The sequence below is a fragment of the Jaculus jaculus genome, chromosome 19 (genome assembly GCF_020740685.1).
Source record: "Jaculus jaculus isolate mJacJac1 chromosome 19, mJacJac1.mat.Y.cur, whole genome shotgun sequence".
NCBI classification, from domain to species: Eukaryota; Metazoa; Chordata; class Mammalia; order Rodentia; family Dipodidae; genus Jaculus; species Jaculus jaculus.
In genome coordinates this window covers 6,837,080-6,849,758 of record NC_059120.1, presented here as the reverse complement: position 1 = coordinate 6,849,758, position 12,679 = coordinate 6,837,080, and the positions used below count along the sequence as shown (strand labels likewise).

The window sequence follows — 12,679 nt, the reverse complement described above, 5'->3', positions numbered from 1 at the left end:
GAGAGGAAACAAAGCTCTACTCACACTTACCAAAGACCTATACCTGGTAAGATTTACTATGCAGCCACGTCTCCCTTGACGAGAATTGTCTGCCCGCCCCACTGGAGAACTGTTACATTAAAGTCTCCGCCAGTACATTTATCCACATCCCACTGGCTCTGCTGCGGTCTAGCTCCCATTGTCACTGGCATGCTTTACGGAGTCTCCAGGCACAGCTGGCTTTGGTTCTAGTCATAACATCACTGTTTCTCATTTTGTTCAAGTCAACATGTGGCATTAAGAGTCACAGCAAGGTTGAAAATTAGATGGAGCTGAAGTGCCAGCTGGGATCATCTGAGACTCTCACAACCTGAGAGACGAACTTGAACCATAAACCTTCCGCTCTTGGAGAACCTGCGTTCCCGCCGTCTACTGCCTGCACACATGCTTGGGTGGAGAGCACAGGCTCTCGGGGCAGCCAGAAACCCAAGCGCTACCCATCCTCTGGCCACCAGCATTGCTGCTTCGGTGCATACTGTCTTCATATTAGTCCCTGAACCTGTGACCAAGGACTACCCCACCGCGTGCCTTGTCAGAGCAGAATTATCCTTTGAAACATGCATCTGATGGAGTTGCAACTCTAATTCATGACGTCCCTAACACTGTCAGTGTCAAATCTAATCTCTGCAGCACGTAGACATTCCCATCCAAATCTGTACTGCAACCTGACGTAGGTTTCTCTGCCTCTCTCCCTACATGTAAGTGTCCTAGGGGAAGGGATCATAACTTGTTCATCTTTGCCTCCTGTGAGTCCTGCACAAAATGTTGAGTGTATTATATATGAAAGGAAGGAATGAATGATCCTTGTTTAGCCTTGTCTTTAGACTAACTCAGTTCTACAGGTTACAGGATTTGCCATACAACCCACAAGCCAGAGCTTGGCATGCTATCCTGTTTCCCATGACACCACACTGTCCTCAGACATGAATGTTCCCCATCTCACCATCTGGTGTACTGTTCTGGAGGAGTTATCAAAGGCTTGTCTGTATTGAAAAGGGAAATATAAACTAAGGATATGTATACAAAGTCCTGCTGCATTTATCATTTTTGTCCATTCCTATGACTAATGACTTGCCATATTTGCTCAAATCTCTTCGTGTTATATAACCAGAGTGGGTCTTGGTCTACCCAAATCTCAACAAAGAGTTACTGAGTTTTGGCACAGATGAAGAATAAGATGAATAAATAATCTTCTTGGCATCAAGATGGTAGACTAGTCAGGGAGACAGGCAAGACTGTGGGACCCAAGCTGTTACCCAAGCTACAAAGAATGGTTCGGCATCTACCAGAGCATAACTGTGACACGCCATGGGTAGCACAGTGGCATTTCGGTCAACGACAGACTGCATGGAGGAGGGTGGTCCTGAAAGATTATATGGCCAGATGATATTACTGCTGCCTTAAGTTTGTGGAAGTATACTTTGATGTTTGCAGCACAACAAAACTGACTGTCAATGCATTTATTTTTTGGAATGACTCCTCAGGCTCAAATGATGCATGACTATACTTGTTTCCTCCACTGGACAGGGACTGGGTTCTTTCTTATCTTGTTTTCCCCTCTCCCATTGTGCTTAATACATAGCAGGTACTCGGCCAGTGGCGTGATGAATTGACTGAGGTGTGGGCAGTCTAAGAGAATATCCCATCTGCTCTGCATGGAAATTGTACCTGTGAAATGTTAGAAAAGAGGTGCTTGCGTTGGATCCCAATGAACAATTAATTCATACCATGGCAAATAAACAGTGGAAGGATATTTACTAGCTGTAGAAAAAGTAGATAAGTATGAGAGAGCAAGCTGTGTTCCCAAGGCAGAGGAGATCTGAGAGAGGTGGCATTGGGACACTAGGCCAGGCAGAGCTTGCTGAGCCTTCCTAAGGTGCCGGAAGCCCGTCCTCCGGGCAAGGGGGAGTCCCTGGAAACAGACAAGGAGCATATGCCAATCCAACCTGTAAAGAGGAATGCAATCACACTTGTGGTTCAGCCAGTGCTGATGTCCCATATGTGCAATTAATTTCCAGAATATGCTTCCTTATCAAAAGTAATTGTTTAACTATGCACTTCAGACTGCCCGAGTTTCCTCAGCATCCAGGGGGTTCTTAGCAACCACAGCTAATGCCTTAGCCATGAGGAAAGGCCCTAATAGAAACAAAAAGTTTGTCTTTGCAGATGGAGCTACAAAGCCTCTCAAGGTTAATCTTCTTCCCTCCCATAGGCAAAAATGGTTTCTTATTCGCCTGGAGTCCTTCCGAGTAAGCATTTCATTTCAGAAATTGGGGGGAGTCAGTGGTATTTGCAGAATGGAAGCTCTTCAACACTTGGTTAGCCAAGTCTCCTGGCGATGCTCCCCTCCCCACCATGCAAAGGTAATTTAGCTAAATGAGTGATCTGGTCTGGCATTTTCTGCAAGTAATTAAACATGACACTCCTTTTGGCTTGGTGACTTCTTACAGGCAGAAATCTACTCTGGTTTGCAAAAAAAAAAAAAAAATTACACTTGGACAACACCTTTTATGACACCTTTCGTGCTCCTATAGCCTAGTCAGCCACTAGTAGAAGACCCTTTTTAACCATCCTGAGGCACATTTGTATTCATTTCAAAATAATAAGATGTTTAAATATTTATTTCTTTCCAATAACTGAGGAGGCTTAGGCTCTTCGTTTTAATGAATTCTGCCCAAATAATGTTGAGTCACTGCTTAGAAAATATTGGTACTGAATCCTTATGGTAATGATGTTCATGTCAGGCTCTCATTTTTAACCCCAGTTCTGTCTCTAACTGTGACCTTGGGCAAATCATATGACTACTCCAGAATTCCTTTTGATGATTTTTGAGTTTTCCATGTAGCTCAAAAATTCTGAGTATGTTTTAAGAGATCTGATTAGTGCAAGAAGGTAGACACGAATGAATGACAGAAGTACAAATTGTGCCAGGAGAAATTGATATTTATGATATGCAAGTCTTCTTTTTCAGTAACTCCAAATGGCCAGAAACTCCCAAGACAGGCTACTTTTAGAAGAAATTTAAGATCTTCACATAGATAATGTTCATTTGACAAATATTTATTGAAGACTCAGACACTATGTTAAAGCCTAGGCATATAATGATGAGAGAGAGAAAGAGACAGAGAAAAAAAAAGAGAGAGATTTCTCAGCCTCCAAAGACTGTCTAGCTGGGAAGGCAGACAATTTTTGACAAGGAATAACAATAACATGAATAAGTATTATCATGGGATCCCAGCTATGAAGGCAAAACATACAGCTCAGATCTAACCCAGACTATGTGTCAGGGAAGGCTTCTCTGGGGATGGGCTGTCTAAACTGAGAACACACATTCTGCAATTTTTTTATCTGGAAAATTATATTGGATAGAAAACACAATAAAATAGGCATTTTTCCTAGGCCCAGACTAAGCATTTAAGATGAAAAGAGATTATAGGAAAGAAACTAAATACATTTCACATATACTCCTCCTTCCCAATTTGTAACAATTACTTGAGGATAAAGTCAGTGACTCCTAAGACAATTCCTTTCTTGGATCAAGTTCAAGGGTCTGGGTAATAATATTACTTAAGAGATAACCGGGGCTGGAGAGATGGTTTAGTGGTTAGGACACTTGCCTGCAAAGCCAAAGGACCCTGATTTGATTCCCCAGGACCCACGTAAGCCAAATGCAGAAGAGGGCACATGCATCTGGAGTTTATTTGCAGTGATTGGAAGCCCTGGCGCACCCATTCTCTCTCTCTCTCAAATAAATAAATAAATAAAAATATATTAAAAGGAAAGAGATAACCATGCCTTGTTTTTCTACAATGAACATCCTCTATAGCTACTCAGAGAAGACACAGTAAACACACTTGTTGAGTGACAGCATGTTTTAACTTTTCAAACTGCTATCTCATCTTTCATCTCCTGTTATCTTGATGTTTGCAGAACATGAATTACATTGTACTGCCTCCAGACTTTAGAAGTCATAGCAACTCATCTCTAACAGGTATCGTATTCCCAGAACAAATCTGATTGCAAATATTCTGTCTTCTGACCAACACAATGACATTCACACTCATCATAGCTTGGATATGTTGGTTATTGTGCCTTACAGAGATGGTTAAACCATGTAACTTCCCTATATAGGAGTCCAGAGGATGCTAGGCCATGCCAAAGGAAAATCACAAAGAAACATTATTTTGAATGCAAAATCAATCCACTTTAAAGTTGCTTTGAATCCAAGTTGTTTACTAAGTACTGATTGGATGTCATACCCATACCAATCTATAGATGGGGTTGCTGGTTTGAAAACCTTACAAGTCTCTAGATATTAGCACTATTTAGCTAATTTTTTAGTTGGAGAAAGATTACAGCTGACACCTCCTGATTTCCTGCCAGTGCCTTGGTTGGTTGTTTCCTTCCATATTATCATCCAGCCCTTGCTTTGTTACTAACATTTCTGCCTTCTCTGTATTTTCTCTTCAATTAGATCAAGGGTTCTTTGAGGGTAGGAACTGTTTTCTTCCTCCAGAATACCCAATTTTGAAACTATTAGGCCTTCATTGAGTGTTAACTAAGGACTATGATTAGTTGTAAGACCTCAGAGTTAATTAGCTACTGAACTATTCATGGTGCTGCCTAAAAAATTCCAAACAAGACTTCTCAAACTTCAGTGTGTATGAAAATGACAAAGGGAGCTTGTTAAGTATAGATTTCTACACACCACTCCCAAAGATTCTCAGATTCTAGATCATCTCTGTCTCTTTCTGTCCATGAATAAAATTGTGATTAGCAATTTTTTTTTGGCAAAACATGTATGAAAAACAAGAAATATTAAGGCCTTGGTCAGGGTGGGGGGACTAATGCTTTTATAGAGAAAGAATTTGACCTAAGGTGACTGGACTTATCTCTGTCCCCACTTCTTTCCTTCAGTAAATATTGATCATGCACTCACTAGTGCCAAACACTTTTAGATTTTGGAAGTAAACTGATCCTGCTCATCAACAAGATGTCCAGAGACTTTACAACCATAACACTTAGATTCTAGTGGAATTGGGCAATAGACAGCTGTGAGATTATTTCAGGTATGATGAGTTACAAGGAAAATACAACAAGCTTATATGATAAAGTATGAGTATGGAAGAGAGATGTGATCCTAAAAAGATGAAGTGATCTGAGGACAAATGATCAGGAAGAAGTAACCATACAGAAGACCTTTCCAGGAGAAAGGGGGAGCAAGGGAAAAGGTCCCAAGGTAAGAGAGAAGCTGCCAGAAGCCAGTATGCCTGGAGCAAAGTCACTCCAAGAGCAGCAAGTGGGAGAGTCACGGGGATCACTCATGGAAGAACATGCTTCATTGTCACAGAAGTGGGTAGCATTCCAATGAGCTTCATACAAACAGGCCTCCTGTTGCAAGGAAGCACATCATCAAAAGTCTTCATCCATAAGAACATCATTGATTTATTGCCGCATTTTGCTTGATGCTCTGTGGTAACAGGATTTCGTCACCATTGGCAGATGCCATTTATAATACCAGAGCACAAAATTACCTCACTTGAATTGCCTTGACATTGAAATGATTTATCATTGATTGGATTACTCAAATGTCATGGAATAGGCTTTAACAAAGAGTATAACATTGGCATTAAAAACTTAAATACTTTCCTAAAGGGGTAATACTTATCCCATAATTTAAAAATAAATCATTAGACATGTCCCTTTATTATAGCTTTGGATGATGTTTCAGTTGTTGCATTGACTCATCTGACATCTGCATATTCATATTAGCAGTCAAGCCCACAATAACTGAATGCTCAAGGACGGAAAGAGCCAAGGACAAACATGGGATTGGCACATGGCAAATTTGCCCCTTGTGAAGTGAGGAGATAGCTGACCACAGCAAAGGGCAGTCCAGGTGACACTGGGTTTTCCGTGATAAGAGGAAATGGGGAACTACACACAGTTTTGATTCACAGGACCCACCAGATGGAAAATTTTATCTCCCTACACAGATCCAGACTGTGTCACATTGCTTCCCCTCATCACATTTTGGTAAGACTTGGATCTTTACTCTGACTTTGCTTGATTTAATGTATATGTTGCATGTATGTGAGCTTGTCTGTGTATGTTTTCATTTGGTTTTACATTATGCCACAATGCTTAATGCATAAGTTTCCTAAGGTTTTAAAAATTGCTTTCTTCACCATGTGCCTGGCTAGTCTGGTTAGAAATCACTGGCTTCCAAAAATGGTGGCCAGGTGAGGAATCCCAGAACACAGGTGTGGAGATCTACCGCAACACACACTCAACCTGATGGAACTGAGTTTGTGAAATACTAGTAGCTAAAGGTCTGGGGAGGGAGACAGAAAAGAAACAACACTTCTACTCAGTGGAAAAGAAACAGTCTTCATTACTACAGGCAATCTGAGTGGCCCTCAGTTACTCATGCTGGAATTACAATTCAGCTCAGATTGTTTGTGAAACAGGAAGTAGGAACATGACCATGGAAAGGAATATTTTAAGCTTCAACACGTACTGACTTGACTCAGCCTATCTTTCAACAAAAGCTCACAGTGATTTAATCTCAGCAGTAATTTTGTCTGTAGCCATGAGACAAGACTATCAGAGCAGACAGCCTGTAATTTGTGAAGTTCAGGTGCTGTGGATTAGGACCACCTGTTGAATTTAATCTTGGAGTTATAATGTTAATACCGGCGTGTAACTGAACATAAACACTACATATTTATCAGTCTTCAAGACCTCCAGCTACGGAGATGTGAACAGCTTCCTAAATGGTGTCTGTAACTCTCTCCAGATGCTGCAAATCAACAGCAAATACAGTCAGCTTTCTGATCCCCTATGAGTAGCCTACGGATTCACAGTCATCACATTCAGCATATCCTATAATTTTTCTGAGTCCTGATGTGAGAATGGAAAAAAGAAAGCCATCTGAGTGTCACCTGGCAATATGATAAGAAAGGGAAGCTTTCATTTCTTACGCTCTCAGGTGTTAACTGGAGGCCATTTTAATTGGTTAATTAATTAAAGTTTTGCTTGTATGTGTGAGCATACATGTGTGTAATGTGGTGTATGCATGCACCCAACATTGCAGGTCCTACTCCATCACTCTTCTTCCTGATCTTGTTTTTTTTTTTTTTTTTTTTTTTTTTTTTTATTTGAGAGAGAGAGGGAAAGAGAGAGGAAGAGAGAGAGAGGGAGAGAGAATTGGTGTACCAAGGCCTTCAGCTGTTGCAAATGAACTCCAGACACATGCTCCCCCTTCTTGTGCATGTGTGACATTGCACACTTGTGTCACTGTGTGTCTGGATTATGTGGGACCTGGAGATTCGAACATGAGTTCTTAGGCTTTGTAGGCAAGTGCCTTAACTTCTAAGCCATCTTTCCAGCCCTGATCTTGTTTTGAGTCAGAGACTCTCTTTATTGATTCCCAAGCTTGTGGGACTCCACAGATTCTTTGGTGTTTCTGCTCCCCTGGGCACTGGAATTACAGATGTGCATGACCACACCCAGCTGTTTTATGTGGGATCTGAAGATCTGAATTTGGGTAGTATGAGGCCCCTCGGGTCCTCATGCTTGTTCGGGAAGTGCACATAACTGCTGAGCCATCTCTCCAGCCCCATTTAAAAATTTTAATTTATTTGAGAGAAAGAGACAGGAGTATGGGCATGTTAGGGCCTCTTGCCACTGCAGAGGAACTCCAGACACATGTGCCACACTGTGTGTCTGGCTTTTCATGGGTACTGGGGAATTGTACCTGAGCTGTCGGTTTTGTAAGGAAGCACCTTTATCGGCCCCTAGCTTCTTTTCTTTCTCTTTCTTTCTTTCTTTCTTTCTTTCTTTCTTTCTTTCTTTCTTTCTTTCTTTCTTTTTTTAACATAGGTCTAGGGATTGAATGTTCACCACTACCCAGCCTTATTTTTTAAACCCCATTCTAACAAATGATTTCTACCCCTGCCTAAGCCAGACTAAGAACAGTGGCAAACACAGCCTAATTAAACAGCAGGTTCAGGACATTTTGCACATGCGTCTTCAGGTGGCTCTCAAGGACAGAGCTCTGCCCACTCTCCAGCCCACTAAACCATGGCAGCAGAGAGAGTGCACATTCACCATGAGCAGTTTGCATTCAGTTCTGTGGAGAATGTGGTGTACTGTCCACAGACACGCTCTTATGACTTATGATTGGCAGCTGTTCCTGTGCTTGGGGTGGAGGAAGTGTCCCAGAAACCGCGAAAGTGGAATTTGATGGGAAGGTGATCTCCTCTCTCTCTCCTTTCTTCTTTTCTCTTCCTCCCTTGTCCCCTTCCTTCCTTTCCTTACTTCCCGCCCTCCCTTCCTTTTGTAGATCACTGAGGTAGGACACACTGCCTCACCAGGCTGGTTTCAAATTAGCCATCCTCCTGCCTCAGCAGCCAAAGTGCTGGGATTTCAGTATGTGCATTCCAACATGCCCTGGGAGATGTTGCTTTTCGGTGAAAGCACATTTCATTGATACATAATTTCAGACAAGACCTTCCACTGCAAAGACTGCCAACGACTCATGTGGCATTCTCCGTTCACATGGCATTTCACAGTTGAAAAACCACCAGGCTGCAGATCATTTCAAGTTCTCATGTTAGCATCACAGTGTTGCTTCCAACGTGGGGAAGGGCTGTTCTTCATTCAATGATGGAAGGTATTTGAATATGGCCATTGTGCTTTGCCTTAAAACATCAGTTCTCAGGGCTGGAGAGATGGCTTAGCGGTTAAGCACTTGCCTATGAGGCTTGAGGACCCCAATTCAAGGCTCAATTCCCCAGGACCCATATAAGCCAGATGTACAAGGTGGCACATGCATCTGTAGTTCATTTGCAGTGGCTGGAGGCCCTGGCATGTCGATTCTCTCTCTCTGCCTCTTTCTCTCTCTGTCTGTCGCTCTCAAATAAATAAATAAAAATAAACCAAAAATTCAAATATCAGTTCTCTTCACCGGTACTAGGCTTCAAGAAGGAAGAAAGCATTGGAATTTCTTCCTGAGCACACCTCGGAACTTTCAGCAAATTGATCTTTGGATCAATGCTTCACAAGCCTTAGTAGCCATGTCCACTGGACAACAACCAAGAAAATTCACCAGTTCATTATATCTAGCAAACACCAGTAACGGCAAACACCACGTGCATTCACACACAGCCAGAGGCTGGGTCTGAACTTTCCTGGAACTGCAGCCTTTGTCAGCGACTTACTCAGGCCGACCCAGAATGCCACCCAACAGCCAAGAAAGAAAACCCAAGATGCGGCTTAAGCCCCACGGCTCTGGCTCTGGGGTTTGAAGTCTACCCCTAATCACTGGGCATTCACACTGCCTCCTTCCATCTGCTCCCCTTAACTCTTGGGGTACAAAGTCCATCTTCCTAAGCAAACTCTTTTGGTTCGTTCATTTCCCAGGGGCGGAGGGTGGTGGGGTGACCTGGCTCACTGCACACCCCACATTACTGCTTGTAGTTAGCATTGACTATACGTTTGCATCCATCAGTTTATCTGGCCACACTTACTTCATGATGTGCTTTGTTTTCATCTGGCTTTCAAAGATTCCAGAAGGCTGGGTTCTGCCTTAAATCCCTTTGAACCCTGCAAAGCACTTAGCATCCTATGGTGGTGCGAGTGAGTGCCAAAGTCACGTTAAAGAGAAGTTTGGCTTTCTCCAGAGTGGCAAGGGCAGTCTCCACCCAGGGAGAACATGCAACAGCGTTGAGGTCCACCCTCATAAATATGTGGTAGAAAGCAAAGTGACAGAGCAGAGAGATCTCAAGGCACCCTGTAGCTTGAGAGAGCAGACACAATGGAAGTGTGTTTTAATAGAAATGTACTGTGGGCTTCAAATAGTGAGGGATACATTTAAACTGTATTAAAATAGCTTCAGAAAACCGGGAAACTTGATTAGGATTCTCCCAGAGGCTCCCACATGAAACCAGAAAATTATTATTCCAAGGAAAGAGGGGCTCCCCCCCTTTTTTTTTTTTAAAAAAAATGGCTTATTAATTATTAGCCAAGCTATGCAGAAGCTTACCCAGAAGGCAGAGGAAAACAGGTTTTCAAGCCAATGGGAGCAGCCTGTGCCTCCAGCCTAGCGCGCCTGCCCGAGAAGCCTCCCCAAGGCGGAGGTCATTAAGCCCCAAGCAATCCCCCAGCAGCGATCACAAGTGAACCACGGACCAAACAGGGGCTGGGGGCGTCTCCCGTCGCGTGCGTGTGGGGTGGGGGTGGGGGCACTGGGTTTGGTCCCCGCGCCCTCCCGGGCTTCCCGAGGCCTTGGAGCCACTGGACATCCACCGCAGCTGCAAACCCGGACTTCATTGGATTGTGGTTCAAGGCTGGCTCCTGCCAGGGAGTTAGGGCTTGGGGGTCCACTCACCTCCTTTTTAATGCCCTGGATAACTTTACATCCTTCTCCAAACAGGGATTCAACCCCCAACCAGGGTGCTGCTTTCCCGGGCCCCTGCTAGGGGTCTCTACGCCCTTCCAACCTCACCCAGCCACCTGCGCCCGCGCCTCCCTGCCCCACGGAGGAAGGCTCAGGTGTGCCTGGGCGACGCGCGAGCTGTCACCTTGTGATCCGCCACGCCAAGGTACCCGTCCAGCGGCTGCGGTCCCGCGGGGGCGGCGAGGCGCGGCTGGGGACTGCTCTCCGCCACGGGCTGCACGCTGCCGGTCGCTGTCGCCTGCTGCTGCTGCTGCTGCGGGGGCCGCTCCTTCTGGCTGCCCAGGCTGCTATACCCGAGCAACAAGCTGGTGCACATGGTGGTGAGCGCTAAGCACACGGCCAGACCATGGCGCTGCGGGCGGAGAGGAAGAGCGAGAGCGCGGGGATGGATGGGGACCGGCCGCCAAGGAGCGCGCCCCGCGGGGACACCTCGGATGCCGCCCAGGGCAGCGGCGGCGCGCAGCCAGCCGGCCCGAGCAGAGCCGAGCCGAGCGCACGGAGCCGCGTCCCCGGGTCGCTCTCTCGGTAGGGGGCAGGTGGCGCGCGGCGACAGCGCGCCCGCCGCCGGGGCAGGGGCGGCTGGCACTTTGGGGAGCCTAACCCACACCCCATCGATGTTACTGTCCTCTGTAGCTTTGGCGAGTCCTCTTCCCCGCTCCCCCGAGCTTCCAGCTCAAGTTTGAACCCCGAAGAGGAAAGCGAGAAACTCTGCAAGGGGCTCCCCGCTCCCCACCTCTGGGAGTTGTTTCCTAGCGGTGGCTTTGGGGCGTCCCCTGTCTCCCCCTCACCCTGGGAGGAAAAACCTGCTCTTCTGGGTGTCCATCCGCGCCCCTCCGATCCATCACATGCTGGGGACCCAGGACCCAAGGACCCACCCCGGGTGGCCAGCCAGGCAGAGCCCGGGCGCCCCGAGGCGTCACCGCGGAGCAGCTGGAAAGTTGTCCCTGGGTGGCAGGCGACCTCGAAGCGCGGGGTTTGGCACCCCGCGAGGTTCCCCTGGGATGCGGTGCCCGGGATGTCCTCGCTTCTGCGGGGTAGAGTTGTGACAACTGACTCACCATCAGGGTCTTCATTTTGGGCACCTCTTTTGTGCCGAATCCTCAGGCACGAGCGTCAGGGGCCACTTTTTCTTGGAGGGTTTCCATGGTGGGTGGCGGGGCGCCGGCGCCCACCCCCGAGGTCGCCTGGCGGCTGGGCGCCAGCCGGAGCCCGGGTCCCGGGGAGGGAAGGCGCAGCCGCCCGGGCGGAGATTAGAGGCGAATTAAAACTGAGCCGGACCCTCGTAGTCTCCCAGCGATCTACTCTACTGCCGCCTGCCGCCGCCTGCTGGGTCCTAAAGCCCACTGCAGTCTCCCTCCCCGCCCCTAAACCATCTTTCCACTGGAGTGACATTCCGGGTTGAGACAGTTAACCCGTGCTGTGGTACCCATCTCTGGGTTCGAGGAGTTATTGTTATCTTTTATGAAGTTATCCAGCGAAAAGGAAGGAGGGAGGGTCCCATGAGATGTTGAATGTGATAGCCAAAGATTCACAAACTAAATTTTCTGTCTTGTGCTTCTGATAAAAACAAGTGGGCCTCTCAAATGTCAGTAGAGCTATTTATGGCTTTTTGAATTTATGTTCATAGCTTGGAGAAAAACTCTATCGTGAAATTATTTTTCCTGAAATATTATGTGGCTGTGTTTTTCCAGTTTTAAGTTAATTTTGCTTTTACAAATACAAGTATTCACACACACACCCTTTAGATCATTCATTTACATGGATTCTTTTTCTTCTTTCCAAATGACAATTTACATTTCTCCTTGACCTTCAAAGTGGTGTTATCTCAATGTTTTAAAATCATCATCATATAAGCATGTGATTAGCTAGAGCTGTACATCTTTCATTGAAGAATTTCTAGCTCTTCGAGATGAAAATGATCATGACTTACTTCATAAGAATCCTAGAGCTTTTCTGCTTCTCTTCTGCTGTCTGTTGAAACTAGAGATATCCAACTTCATATTCAGACCTTTGATTAAAATTACAAACATAATTATTGTTCAACGTTGAGAAATTCATGTCACTAATGTATTCTCAGGGTACTGTCTTTCCTGCATTGAATTACTGATGGCATTTGTTAAATGTCTAATTTAGCTGGAACCACATTACTTGTGAACTTGCTCAGTGAAAACAGTTGTG

General features: G+C 45.5%; 1 protein-coding gene across 3 annotated transcripts in view; it reads right to left on the bottom strand.

Moving 5' to 3' along the window:
- St6galnac5 (ST6 N-acetylgalactosaminide alpha-2,6-sialyltransferase 5) overlaps positions 1–11,747 on the bottom strand; it is a 170,113-nt gene extending 158,366 nt beyond the window's left edge. For all 3 annotated transcript variants that reach the window (XM_004653631.2, XR_006634290.1, XR_006634291.1), the window contains exons 1-2: positions 11,560–11,747; positions 10,626–10,853 (exon numbers count right to left, since the gene is read on the bottom strand). In XM_004653631.2, coding sequence (XP_004653688.1) covers positions 10,626–10,853; positions 11,560–11,574 — 243 coding nt within the window. In that variant the 5' untranslated portion in view covers positions 11,575–11,747. The remainder of the gene's footprint in view (positions 1–10,625; positions 10,854–11,559) is intronic.
- Positions 11,748–12,679: the final 932 nt, after the last annotated feature.